The sequence below is a fragment of the Wyeomyia smithii genome, chromosome 2 (genome assembly GCF_029784165.1).
Source record: "Wyeomyia smithii strain HCP4-BCI-WySm-NY-G18 chromosome 2, ASM2978416v1, whole genome shotgun sequence".
NCBI classification, from domain to species: Eukaryota; Metazoa; Arthropoda; class Insecta; order Diptera; family Culicidae; genus Wyeomyia; species Wyeomyia smithii.
In genome coordinates, this window is record NC_073695.1 from 64,298,172 (window position 1) to 64,313,263 (window position 15,092).

Below are 15,092 nucleotides of genomic sequence, written 5' to 3' on the forward strand. Positions count from 1 at the left end.
AAGTACAGCCAGCCAATTTGACCTTGCCGAATATCGTTAGATTGACGTCTTGATTTTATAGCTTCAGGTGGCCAACCGGTGGAACGTGCAAAATGCCTTAGGTACCATCGAAACCGGATATTTTGTTTTCTGTCATTAGGTATATGACGGAAACCGCGCACATATAAAATTCAGTTGTTTTCTAACATTAATTAACCAAGTCTGCTTAGTGCAGAAAATTCGATTGGTTTGGTCTCCGCTTGGCGCATTGCATTTCAAATTGGTATGAAAATTTATATGGGCAAACCTACTTTTTTGCATTTACCTTTCTAGAGAGCTCAATAACGTTCTAATAATGCACTACATTATGTTAAAGTATAGTATTTTAGATGCCTAACAACTTTACAGAAGACACTGAAGAGCTAGGATGTCCCTAAGGAGTGCTATAGCTGTTCAAAATTAAGTGTGAGATAGCTTACAGTATGGGCAATGAATAGGAAAATGTTATCTGTCAAAATTCATGGTATTTTATCCGTGAACGAGAAAAACTTCCATTGGCCAATATTATAAGTGGAAAAAATAATAGGTGTAAAGTAAACTATACATCGTGACGTGACTGTCAATACAATTTGGTTATTGAAAAATATTGATTTACGGTTTTCTGTGAGTGGAAACAGTAAGTCTATACTAATAAACTAATGTTTCATAAGTTGGGTTTATAATTTTGCTTTTTTTTTTATCGGTAAAGAGTCGCGGTAAACATTTCAGCCATGATACAAAACGGCTGATCAAAAACTACAAGATGAAGGTGAAACTTTCAAAATAATAGCAGAAACCATGACTGCTCACAGTATATAGTCAAAAAATCTGTTGAATGCCAGAAGAATCCAGAAACACGAGTGTGGACAGGGAAACTAGAACAAGCCATCAAAACAAAACTTGAATTAAAAGTGCTCGTTCTACCAGAAAAACTCCTTTCGCACGGATAAGATTATGCAAAAAAAAATGAAATGAAAAAGGTTAGAGTGAAAAATGTGTTTTTTAAATCTTATTCGGATATTTTCAATGATAGAGAAACACAAAGTTGCACAAAGTTAACGCTGCTACAACATAGTTAACGCTGCTACAACATAGTTAACGCAGCTACAACATAGTAGAACAATATTTTATACTTTTTACAAAGATAAAAAATTTAGATATATGATTTCATCGAAAATTTGGGTCACTCTATTCTTAGATAATTCTTCAGCAAGCCCTTTGTCATATGTAACAACTTTGTGAAAGAAAATTTTTCTCTGACATATTGCTATAGAGCTCTAGATCCAAATTTCTCCCTAAATTTGGTTTCTGGACCATTGTGCGTTGCAACTTCAAGAAAGCATGAATAATTCGATATTTATTATATATCGCGTATTTTTTCTAAATTTTCATAGGAAACAATTCAAATCTAGTTCTACACATGGCTTTCTTTTTTTCTGCTTAATGCACTTATTTTATGAGTAGTCCATAAACGGGTTGTTATGAAGTTTACCGAGACATTCGCAATGTCTAATGTTTTGTGTATATGATACATATTCTGATTTTAATCTCTGTCAATGTATTCTTTGTACAACTTTTGCGTTATGCGTTTCACGCATTGCCCGGATGAACACAGAAGATTCGCATGGATTCCCTAGGATTCCTCACATTGGAATCGTGAATTGTCCGTGATAAGGAATCCTGAAAAGGAATCCTCAAGACTGCCCTGTCTATGGGGTTAGGATTCTTGAATGAGTGTAATGAGAATCCGTCGGATTCCCTAGGATTTCTCACACAGAAATCGTGGAGCATCCTTGATGAGGGATTCTGAAAAAGGAATTCTCAGGAATGCCCTGTCTATGGGGTTGGGATACTTGAATGAGAATCGTGTAATTAGAATCTTTCAGGTTCCCTAGGATTCCTCACATTGAAATCGTGATGAGGAATTCTAAAAAAAGAATCCCCTGGATTGTTGAAGGAGAATCGTGTTATGAGGATTCTTCGAATACGAAACTTTTCACGTCAACCGTTTTGTGCTCAACGGGGTTCCCGGGTATCGACAAATCAAAATTCTTGTATCTTTTGCAATTTTCATTCGATTTCGATGGTTTTAACACCAAAGGATTCAGTAACTTTTCTACTTTCAAATTAGCATCAGCGGTTACCCGAAAGAGTTCTCTCTTTTTTTTTAAAGTCCGGTTTTCCGGAAACTAAGGAATTTTATGAATATTTGAGCAAAATCTAACAATTGTGCAATTCCACGAAAAAACGGCCGACAATTTTATCGACTATTTTTGATTCGACTGAAACTTTGCATAGATGTTTATATGGGAAAAAATGTCATTTTGCGCTATTTTTTTGCAACGCGACTGATTTTTGAGAAGCTATTCAAAATTGCTATGTAATGAAGGTATTGATGATTACAAATATTTTAGAGCCATAACAATTTGTGACTACTTCGGCAAAGTTGTACATAACAAATTTGTCTTTCCGAAAAAAAAACACACTTTGAAATTTTTTAATTGTTTTAAGGAAAAAGTTAAAAAACAAATTAAAAAATAATTATCTGAAAAAACTCAAAATAATCTAAATGGCCTAATATCACAATATATAGATATTTTCGGAATCGGGGTGTTGCCCAGAGACCGAAAACTGACTCCAGACACCAGGGCCGGATTTAAACGGTGGGGGGCCCGGGGCAAATTTGTTTGTGAGGCCCTCTTTTCTAAAAACATTTAGAGGTAACGTTCTGAAAGGTGACGAGCAAAAAAAAAGGTCGCCTAAGAACTAGGGGGGGGGGGGGGCTTGAATCGGGAGGCCCGGGGCATTTGCCCCCTTTGCCCCCCCTCAAATCCGGGCCTGCCAGACACTATGTTGGATTCCAAAACGGTGACTTCCGGTTTCTGGGAAACAATAAAAAGTTGTCGAATACCACCCAATATGGGTACTTCCGGAATCAAAATGATGTCCAAAGACTAGAAAACGACCCTAAAACACTGCGAAAGGCTTGAAACAATTGAAAAGAATGAATTCCAAATTCTGTACAAAATGATTGAAAAACGTCTTGAAAGGCTGTAAAAAGTTTCTCTGGAGAAACGAATAAAGCAAACTACAGACCCTGATCGATTTTGGCACATTAAGGTATTGGTACTGTTCGATTTTGGCACATGTGCCAGAAACAAAAGGTTTTGTTTCATAATATTTTGTGCTTTTGTCGTCTTTCCACTACACTGAATTTTTTTTTCATTACGTGATTTTATTTCACAATATTTTTTTTCACACGTGTCGGATAATTTTATCAAAATGACGCGATCTTTTTTACACGGTGCATTCAAAATTACGCGCATCAATCACGTAAAAAAAATCCAGTGTAATCACTTTAAGCTCAATACTTTTTATTTATCCACCTAAAGGAAGATATTATTAAGGTCTAACTATGCCGATGCGAATGGCGGAAATCGATCAACCGGTTCCGGATGTATAACCGGAACATGTTCCGATAATATTATGACCATGAACAAAGCGGGACTCAGAACCGTACCATCCTTATAATTACTCGAGTGGTCTTATCGAATGTGTAAGTCGTCGGCCAGATAAGGAGCTGTCCCAGTTGAATTCCGGATACTCCCAGATTACTAAACCAAAACCATCGAGTGACAAGCCTTTAAAGACCAGGAATCTAAAAAAGCAGTCCATTGGTGGCCATATCTAGTGTCTAGGTTGCATAAATTACTTGAAAAGTCAAAATAAATCATGAAAAAGAACCGTTCGTTTTTGGCACTATTCGATTTTGGCAACACAAATAATTCGGGCACTAAAAGCGAATGAGGTCTGAAAATATTCCTATTTAACCAAAAATGCTTGAGAGCGATCCTGGAATTCAGGAAAGAAAAAAAAAAACAAATAAAAAACAAAGAAAATTATCTGATATTTTATTCGAATTCAAACAAGAGCAAAAGGCCAAAACGAAATGATTCAAATTGAGCACAGTTGTTGAAAAATGCTTCTAAATGATAGAAAAAGGCAAAGCAGTAAAGTGTTACCATATCTAACTAAAAGTGGTTTCATAGATAGATCAGACTTGAGACAAAACTGATATTAAATTTAGCTCACAGCTTAGTAGAAAATGAAACAAAGAGTTAAACCAAAGTTTATGGAAAATAATTTAAAATTATCAAAATAAAAAAAACAACTATAAAGTACCACTACCAAAGAGAGAAAAAAAATGTATCTTATTTCATTTGAAATTGTTGAGTGGTTCTCAACATGTCTGAAGATCCTTTCCAAAAACACAAAGAGGCCTCTGTCAGAGGCTCTGTAAGATTCCCATTTTGTTGGAAAGATCAACGTGTCTAAGTGGTTATCATTATTATTATTACCTCCTCCCTTTATCCCGTGGAAATTTGCGTACCACCTACCCTTCCTCCTCCCTAAGTTGTCCACGTGGAATGTGGACGGCCCCTTATTTTCCAGAAACCGAAAGTCTCTATTTTGGAATCCAACATGGCGTCTGGGCCCATATTCTGTGGTATTCAGCCATTTTAGGTTGTTTTATAGAAACCGGTAGTCGCCATCTTGCTATTCAAATTGGCATCAGGGGTCGTTTTACAGTCTCTGGACGTCATCCCGGTTCCGAAGATACCAATATTGCAATATTGGATGGTATTTGACCTTATTCTATTTAATTGCTTTTATGGTCACTAGAAGCGCCAGTGGAATCTATTCCGGAAGAACCAAAATACCCAAAATCATACAAATGGTTTGTTGAAGTAATTTTATGTATCTTGAACCAATAATTGTTAGATTGTGTCCAAATATTCATGAAATTCCTCAGTTTTCGGAATAACGGATTCCCGGGAATGAGAGAATTCTTGGGCACCGCTGACGCTAATTTGAAAGTAGATAGGTTACTGGTAGGGTTTGCAATATTCCCGGGAATTGATTTCCCGAGAAACGGGAATAAAAAATATCATTTCCCGGGAATTCCCGGGAACCGGGAATAGGTGAAATTTCTTAGCAAAAATGAGATTTCAAAAAAAGTTTAAAACTAAAAAGTATCTAAAAATCGTTTACAATTTCATTATCAATTCGCATGAAAAACGAATTCATTGGCATAACAAACCCTTTTGGAATTGGTATCACCATTGATTAGAGAGTATGATTCCATGTAAGAATTTTGATTGTTTAACTAGAACGTTATCTAGCCTCTCGGTAGTTTTCTTTGAAAGACCTAGACAAACTGGAAGGAAATGATAGAATAATTAATAATCTGTTCAATAAGACTCTAAATAAGTTAGTTTCAGAGCATTTGAATGTAAACGTAGAAGTACTGGGGGTAAGCCCGGCCCCCTAAGGAAAATGATTCTTTAGTAGCACTTGATGGCGAATATTGTTATATTTCTTTCACAGAGTCATTGCCCAGATTGTTTTCTACAAGATATGAAGGTTTTCAGTACTTTCAAACTGATATTTTACAAGAAATAGTGAAGTTTTGAAACTAAGATAAAAACGACGTTGAGCAATCAGTGCGGGTGAAACCGGCACCCCTAAGTTTGTTCATGAATAAACTCGAATTAACTGAACCAATTTGAATTCGGAAACTGCCGAATGAGAGATCTTACATTTCTGTATGTTACTGTTGAGTAACCGGTGAAGTTCCGGTGAACATTATATATAAACAATGAAAGAATTTGATACTCGGCAAGCCTATCATGCGGCAATTTAATTCATATTATTAACTAGTTTCATTGAAGCCAGGGTCAAATTGACCACACCGGAGCATATTTCAAATACCACCGGGAAAGCCGTCAGTTTTGTGACTTGATTCAGTATATTTGGCACCTCTAATAACCCTTGAAATCATTCATAAATCACAGAAGAGCTTGAGTGCATGGTTCTAAGTCGATTAAATCATTTATTTATCAGCAAGACAACGGTAATAGATGAGAAATATGTGTCAGTAACATCCAACTAGCCTCAGACCATGTCGGGCTTACCCCACTCACTGGGTGACGGTGTTACCCCGACAGCACACATTTTTTTAAAAAGAGTATTTCTACAAATTTATCGCTTCAATTTACCTCATATCGAATTCCTGTGATTGCTAACAATACAGGCAATAAATTGTAGAGCAACGAAAAATTATTTTAGTCTTTTCAAATGAATAAAAGCTTAAGTTCCACTCACGAAAAATTACATCCGTTTACGCATTAGCTGCAGTAGCGTATGTTTTGTCTATTATTTTGACGTTCTACGTTTCACGGTGGCTTCGATGTGTCTTAAAATGTCTAAAATATTAAATACCAACACTTCACATATTCCAAAACACAGTTAATTAGCGTTTTCTAGTCAAATCCTAGGGGTGACGGTCTTACCCTCAGTGCCGGGCTTACCCCCAGAACCCCTAATTAATCCCAAAGATGATTTTTCGTGTGAAATCGCGGCCACGACCCAAATTACGCTGACTGAGTTTTTATTAAATTATTTATTTCTGGTCGCATTGATTCACGGGTTTCAAATTTTCTTGATCAATTTAGTTTAATTTTTATCAATGGACAAAGAAAGAAATCACTTCTCGCTCAGTAGTGAACTAACTGTCCAAGAACGACATTGGACGAAGCAAATATTTACCTAATTTTGCGTTTGCTGAATAAGACAGCAAATATTTTCGACAAATACCCGAAGCAAATAAATTGCTAGTGCTCGGCAAGTGAATATTGACCGTCATTTCAAAGAAATATTTACTTCGTGTAATGCCCACTTTAAAGCTGCTATACACTTTAATGACGTTAGTTTTGATAGTATATTAAGTTTTATTGCAAAATTGTATGGGAAATTATATTAAATCTTGCGAAATTTTTTGAAGAGCTCGGGAATCCCGGGATCCCGGGAATCAATATTTCTGTTCCCGGGATCCGGGAATCCCGGGAAAAGATAATTCCCGGGAAATCGTTCCGGGGATTGCAAACCCTAGTTACTGGATCTTTTGGTGCCATAGAAATCAAATGAAAATCACAACAGCTATAAGAATTTCGAGCACAAAACGGTTAAAGTCAAAGGTTTCGTATCCGAAGAATTTTCATAACACGATTTTCACTCAAGAATCCCAGTCCCATATACAAGGCATTCTTGAGGATTCTTTCGTCAGGATTCCTTATTGCGGACGCTTAACGATTCCAATGTGAGGAATCCTAGGGAATCTATGCGAAACCTATGGGTGCGACTAACGTATATATGAGTTTATTCTAACCGGGACGTCAGTCATGTCGAATAGTCTGTCCTCGTTAGAATCAGTAGTTCAAATTTGTAATTCTGTTCGTATATTCAAAGAAGTTTGTTCGCATTCTAATAGGTTGAAACAATTTCGGCTCGATGCTTTTTTGGCTGATATATAATAAATTTTACATTGAGCGTCTTAGTAGAATAGGATTAGATATTGAGAATATGCAATGTTTCCATTTAATTCTACTAGCACTACAAAAAATCGAATGCCGCTGAAGTCGTCCGCAGATACATATTTCGGTTATTACTTATAACCATCATCAGTGCCTATGTAGACTGCTGAAAAAGAAGCTTTTTAAAAGAGAAATTTTCATTTGTTAACCATCAGTTACACGATCGTTTGGTCAATATTAATTCCAGACATAGGTTTTGTATACTTCTAAAGTACAATTACCAAGTTACAGGATTAAATTAAGAAGTAGAACACTCTGAGAAAAAAATAACTGACTTCCTCAGAAACGCAATTTGATTCAAAACGGGAGCAAGTTTACCGTCTCTTGGATGAGTATGACATTCTTTATGATGTTGGTTAGATTCTTTAATTTCATCTGGAAAAAAGATAGACACATTACGAAACGTTTTCCTCAGTCCTCAGTGTATAGCATAACACTCAGTTTTTTTTACGCTGGGAATACGTACCTCGTGAAAAACCACGTGAAATACGCGGAAATCAAATCTGTGTTGAAAAACCGCGGTAAATCGAAATCCCGCGTAAGAAACATGGTAATTCGAAAATACGCGTTCATTCAAAATACCGCGTAAAAAATATCCTCGTAAAAAACTGCGTTAAAATATTCTGTCAGGATCGCAGAGACGATTCCCCTCACGATTCTGTCGCCGAGTCGCCGAGATTCATAAATTTGAATTCTTGAGGTTTTCCATAAGCGATTCGAACAGATTCTGCCCGTATCGCAGAAACGATTCCTTTCACGATTCATTTGGATTCTGTAGGATGCTTGAGAAGGTTTTCCATATGCGATTCGTATAGATTCTGTCCGTATCGCAGAAACGATTCCTTTCACGATTCGTTTGGATTTCTGAGGATTCTTGAAAAGGTTTCCCGTATGCGATTCGAACAGATTCTGTACGTATCGCAGAAACGTTTCCTCTCACGATTCCGTCACCGAGTTATAGGAATCCTGGGAATTCTTACTCAGGCTACTCAGCGTGTTAGTTAGGGTGGTTGTACGAAGTCTGAGCAAATTCTGTGCGAATCAGAAGGACACACTGGATGATTAAAGCTTGAACTTTTGCCTGTACTGTAGTCATCGCTAGGAAACAAGTTTTAAGGAGTTGTATTTTCCACTTAGAATCTAATGGAAATTAAAAAAATCTAGCGCAACAATAGGATTCCACCTAACGAACTGTGTATTTTAGTTGTTATAGGACTCATGAGGAACACAAAAAATGCATTGGATCACCATCACTTGTTTCTCATATAATTGTGTCCTGTCTAAACAAATATTAAAATTATTGATTGTAAACAACAGAGAGAATCTAATCTATTTTACTCAGTTTTAATATGCTTACGAGGAAGAATTACAGCTTAAATTACGTGTCAGCGAACAATTTCTGATACTCTTTGCTTAACGACCTTATTATATTTCCCAGCAAACCAGAAGTCGTATAAAGATGTTAATTCTTAGTCGCTCAAATGTGCATGTCAAGTTTGAAATTACATAAGATGCAACATTCAATTTGTTTATATCGTATAAAATTTAGATCCCATAAAACGCAATATTAGGTTATATACAAAGCCATTTAACGTGTCATATAAAATTGTAAAATGCGTCAATCCTCTAAGTCGTATACAATGCAAAACAAAGTTTCAAATGAGGCCATTCAAGAGAACATGCGAAGTTATTACAATGTACGTATATGGCCTCCAGATTTGTACACATAGGCGCATTTCATGCATCTTATACGGTCATTTTTTACCAAATAAGGGTTCGCTTAACAGAGTTGAGCGTGAGTTATATGAACCAATTTGTTTGCTGGGTTACCAAGCTCTTCCCTGAATTTAATTTTTTTTATTCTCAACGCTTTTGTTTAAACGTTGAACTTGTAGCATTCTGAGTTATTTTTTATATATTTCAAGCGATTGGATTGTTATTAAGCGATATTATTTTATAATTTCGAAGATTTACAGCAGCAACGTCTTCGAAAATTCCGAAAAGTGATTATCACTCAAACTGCTCAAGTATTTTTCATTCCTCTAAAGTGTGCACAAACGATTGCATTTTGTTCGATGAAATCTCGAAATTCCTGCTGAGGACACGGCTCTATTCACAGAAACAGTGAATAAACGTAAGTAAAGCACACAAAGCATTCAAGTAGCGATGAAAGTTAATTTTTAGTGATAAATTGTAATTGCTTTTTTGCTATTTACTCAGCAGTAATTCACACGTTTAGTAGGAGATTTTTTCCCAATTTTTTTAACACTTAATCAAAGCCTTTTAAGTGTAACTAAGTCAGAGCAGTTTTTTTTTGTTGAGCTTATTTGCGTCATCATAACCCTAAAACAGCATAAAGCCTTCCGAAAAATCACTAGACCTGATATTTTCAAGTAAAATACATATTCTCCTGTTTTAAGTTGGATAAAAAATACCGTAAGATATTTAAACCTGCTGTGAAATTTCCGACCGGACACACAGCTGTCTGCTAAGCCGGTTTGGTTTATACGTTGCGCGTAACTGAAGTCTCTCATTAGTTCTAAAGAGAGTTTCCTAATAACGTACTCGTTATGGCACCGAAATCAAAACAGATCCATTTGCGCAGAGACTCGAAAGATGTTGGCACAAGGTCGATAAAAGTTTCAGATCGTTTGGCGATACTGGATCAATCGTTGATCTATAATTTACCAGGCAATTGACGTCAGTGGTAGACAATTGCAACATCGAGTAATAAACGTTGGAGTAATAAAAAAATAATGAATTTTCGTACCGCGACGACGCGAGACGAACATAACACTTATTATTCTTACAAAACATAAAAAGGAGTAAATTTACCTTTTCCGTCGACCGGTTTCGGGCTACGATCTTGCCCATCAGCTGGACGATGTCCGACGATGTCTTGCCCATCAGCTGGACGATGTCAGTCGGACATCGTCCAGCTGATGGGCAAGATCGTAGCCCGAAGCCGGTCGACGAAAAAGGTAAATTTACTCCTTTTTATGTTTTGTAAGAATAATAAGTGTTATGTTCGTCTCGCGTCGTCGCGTTATGTGATTGTTCTTACGTTGGCACAAGAAAATTAATAGAGTGGAATGAATTTTCGTGTTTTTTTTTTCGATGTTTACAGTAAAGTGAAGCGCTCGGGTATTTTTCTTTTGATTGAGGTGTATTTGAAGATGTATTTTTCGTGGATGCAAATATAGTGAATATTACGCTGTTGGCAGCTGGGAACGTGGATGCTCTCTCAATATCTCAGTGAGTTTTACTCAGCATCTACTGAACCGATTTGGCTGATATTTTGTTTCAGCATGTAAAAATGGATTATCCAACTTGTTACATAATACGAAACATATTGTTTCGAATTCCAAAAATTGACAAAATGTCGGCCACTTTAGTAGAAAAATATTTTTCTTTTCATGAACAATCACCATTTAAAAAATCACAAATTTAGAAATCAAAAAACGGCTATGAACCTAATTAGATTTTCCATTTTTACACGCTTAAAAATATTCAGCCGAATCGGTTGAGTAGAGCTGAGAAAAACTTACCGCCAGTTGAGAAAACTTGGTTTCGAGAAAAGCGCTGCCAACAGCGTATGACTAACTATATTTGCATCCACGATTTGCGAAATACATCTTCAAGTCTACCTTAACCAATAGTCAAAATACCCGAATACTAGACCTTACTCTAAACATCCGAAAAAAGAATCGAAAAAAATCAATATTTCTCAACCTTCCATAGTAGGGTCACCCCTTAACACTAAACGGATTAAATGTGTTGACAACCCTTACCTGTAACTTTGGTGAAGCAACAATCCTGGTACAATGTAACCTGTATAACGTTAGTTATTATGTTCTCTTCTCCTACGACGACCTTTGTTCTGATTCAGTGTTTTCAGCCTTGACGAGTTCAACAAGCGGCGTGACTGATAGATTTAATATCTCTCACTTTTTTGCAACTCTCGCTTAGCGTGAACTAAGTGTACTATAATTTTTCCTGAGGGCAACCACGTTTCCAAACCATGCACACTTCGGAGGTATTTTTCAAAATCCTTGGTCACAATAAACAGTTATTACTGAACACCTATCATGTATAATTTTAAAAGTACCAAACAGTTGAACAGTCACTAAAGATTTCTCTTCTCTTCAAGTTACTTTTGGACTTCTTAAAGCGCGCGCGCGTACACTCTCTCGGTAAACCACTTGCTTTTCTATGGGCTGCCAGAAGCAGTCTGATAAACCACATTCTATACTGACTCCAACAGTCGTACATCGATCGGACGAACCACGAAGAGGGGGGACTAGTTTATGGCTACACAATCGCCGTCGGTTTTTACCACTGTTTGAACCTCAACTGAATCGCTACTGGTAGCTGGTGTAAGCAAACTTATCGCGATTGCCCTTCGTGCTTCCCTTGAAAGAGCCGAACCCACTGCATTGAAGTCACTTGCGCTTCCGGTAACCTGCGACTGTGCGACATCCTCGACGGTCAGTGAAGATTGAAGAAATGAGTGTGACTTGACGAAAGCTGCTCGCACGGAAATTGCAATGCAACAGTCGTTTCTAGAGTGTGAGCAGGCATAACGAGGAAATTTAGAAGAGATTTCCGCATCGCTAATTGCTTTTTGCTCAGGAAAGTTCTTGAGAATTCAGTAGATTTGTTCATTGGAATTTAATTTAATTATCGTTCATTATCGTTCCCTCACAGATAAGAATTTGTTTTTGTTATAATAGCAACAAAATGATCTAACAAAATCTCTTTATTTATTTTTAAGTAATGTCAATTTAATGCTAATGTAATTTTAATTTTGAAATTAAAAAAAAGTTAAATTTAAAATCATTTCATTATCAAATTTGATATGAAATATTTGATCCTGCATAATTTTTTGAAGCAGTAAAAGTATTAATGAAGATTTAAAAATAAGTTAACTGGAAATAAGATAGTATTAATGTTGAAAACTATAGTCTATCAGGTGTGATACATCAAAATGTCAATCAGTTGCGCAAATTTCAAAACGTGACATCATCTGTTACGAGTTATCAACAAAAAAACGACATCGTAATATTTGAAGTTATGTAAAAGAAACAAATCGTGCACGTCAAGTGGAAATACGTTCATGCTTTAGGCGGTTGTAATTTATAATACTTCGGAACAGATCTAAAAACGGTTCAACCTGCATGACACATCTTAATAACTACCAATCCCAAATGGCATGGTCTGATGCATCAACATGCAACTAAAAACTATCAACCTTAAAATTCTATGTGTTTTCCATTAGAAATGCAATTTTCTTGTTCTACCTATCGAAACACCACTAGTCGATTAGCCCTGAGCGCGAGGAATCACCACGCCATACATAAAAGAGCGCGCACCTTTCGACCCTGTGCAAACATTTGTTAACATTTGTTGACGGTCGATGCTAGTAGCTAGCAGCCAGCGGCGAAACGTGAAACGGTTCTCTTCTGGTCGCGCTTCACTAATCAGAGTGAAGAACTTTTCGCGCTTCGGAAGTATGAAATTGCTCCATACTTGCGCGAAAGAATCGTCGGTGCACGGTTTGCCGCATCTGGTTGCGAAAGACCGCCATTGGCTAGAGAGACTTCTGTGGGCGGTGATACTCGTTTGTTCGGTTTACGGGTCCTATGCAATTTGTTTGATCACCTGGACCAGGTACCAGCAGAACCCGACCGTGCTGACACTGCAAACCGATTGGCGCCAATGGATCTACCGACCGCCGGCCATTACCTTTTGTCCAATGTATTTCGATGTGCAACGTTCGAAGGATATGATTCAGAGGTACGGCACTTGAAACTTAGTTAGTGATTGCTAAAAATAACTAATTATTCCACAGATTGTGGAACATTTCCGAGCAACATGAAAAGTTTCCCTTTTACTATCGGTTTTTGGAGACGGTTGCTAATGCAACTACAGACAATTTAGCTACGTTCGAACCATTCGCGGCGGATGATAGTTTGGCGAATGTCGACATGCTGGAAGTTGCCTGGAACGTGCGACACTTGAATTTTACATCATCCATCTTTCGTCCTGTTATAACGGAAAATGGAATCTGCCTAAGCTCGTCCAATTTGTCCTACTTGCAGTCTGTAAGGTAAGTTATTGAAGGAATAATAATTCAATTTCTCTGGAATATTTCAATTCAGCTTTCTTCGCACTCGTGGTCCCCGTGGTTCTGTGGTTAGCGATGTCGGTCGGCTAGCTCTCCCACACGGTTGTAATATCGGGTTCGATTCCCGATCAGGTCGAGGAACTTTTCGAGCTGGAAATTTTCTCGACTCAGCACTGGGGCACGGTGTATCGTTGTACTTATCATGCAACATGCAAAATGTGCCGAAAACAGTATCGATAACGAATTCTCTCATCTAATCTAGTTGATCGAGACCGCATTAGCCCCCAGGCTAGCGTGTGATGTTGTTGTATTGTTCTTCGCACTATACAAAATTCAAAACTAAACATCTAGCATGTACGTTTGAAACATTCCTTAGGCGAGATACACAAATTACGTAACGCCAAGAATTTTGACTTCAGACTCGCTCCGAATCTATGGAATAGCAGGTAACATTAAATATGACTCCCTAGCCCCTAGAAACACGTAACGCTAAACAACCTGCCCTCCACAAAAATTTCAATTTTGAAAAAACTTCAGAGTTACGTAACTGTCTTAGCTACTCCCTCTCTCCAAATACTACAATAACTAACATAAACTCAACACCCCCGCCAACCCCTTTTCATGCATTACCTGAAAAAATTATCTGAGAAAAGCTAAAACAATGTATAATTTCTTTCCTCTCTATTACAGCAATACTATAAAGTACAACAACAGAAAATTGCCCCAGAGTTGCTATTCATTCGACCTATGTAAATCTACGGTAATCGTCAGCAAATACAACATGGTCGATGTACATGTGGTAATGTTACTAAATTATAATAAGGTTTGCTTGTTAAATTAAGTGTTAAATTAACGGTCACGTCGTATATACTTATGGTTCTACTGAAAGGTCACTGTAAATCAAATATGTACATGAAGGATTGGCATAACGCGTTTAACCTAATATTCATTCTAGCCATTGGTTCATCCAATCGGTTTTCGGTCTTCTACAAAGCTTCCGGGGACACAAAAAGAAATCTTATTTCAAATTTCAGAAAATTATGTTTCATTGATAATTTCACTGAAAAATCATATTTCGCTAACACTTGCCAATAAATAAGATAATAAATTCTAAAATCTTTGGTTTTCGAGAAACATTAAAATTTTTAGCAATGCAAAAATTATAAAAATTTTGAAAAATGTAAAAAAGTTCAAAATGACTAAAATGTTAAATATGTCAAAAAAGTTGAATGGATGTTAAATACGTTAAAAATGTAAAAACTATGAGAAATTTCTGGGACAGGAAAATGTTAAAAATAACAAAAATGTTGAAAAAGCGAAAAATAACTTTAACGTCAAAAATGTTCTAAATTTCTGAAATAATGAAAATATAAAAAAAAATTATATTACCATGACAAATATGTCACATATCTCAAAATTGTTAATATCGTGAGTATTACCAAAAATATCAGGAATTTTATAATTGTAAAATATGTCAATAATGTCAAAAACTTCAAAACTCTCAAGAATGTTAA

The 15,092-nt window shown here is 36.6% G+C and overlaps 2 protein-coding genes across 5 annotated transcripts in view; one reads left to right on the plus strand and one right to left on the minus strand.

Annotated features, from left to right (window-relative positions):
- Nucleotides 1–11,769, minus strand: part of LOC129725153 (putative fatty acyl-CoA reductase CG5065) — a 40,265-nt gene extending 28,496 nt beyond the window's left edge. For both annotated transcript variants that reach the window (XR_008728026.1, XM_055680641.1), the window contains exon 1: nt 11,243–11,769. The gene's annotated coding sequence lies outside the window, so the exon portion shown is untranslated. The remainder of the gene's footprint in view (nt 1–11,242) is intronic.
- Nucleotides 11,770–12,614: 845 nt separating this feature from the next.
- Nucleotides 12,615–15,092, plus strand: part of LOC129724991 (sodium channel protein Nach) — a 14,347-nt gene continuing 11,869 nt past the window's right edge. For 2 of the 3 annotated variants that reach the window (XM_055680334.1, XM_055680335.1), the window contains exons 1-3: nt 12,615–13,247; nt 13,303–13,560; nt 14,269–14,377. In XM_055680334.1, coding sequence (XP_055536309.1) covers nt 12,868–13,247; nt 13,303–13,560; nt 14,269–14,377 — 747 coding nt within the window. In that variant the 5' untranslated portion in view covers nt 12,615–12,867. The remainder of the gene's footprint in view (nt 13,248–13,302; nt 13,561–14,268; nt 14,378–15,092) is intronic. The other variant, XM_055680336.1, reaches the window with a different exon arrangement.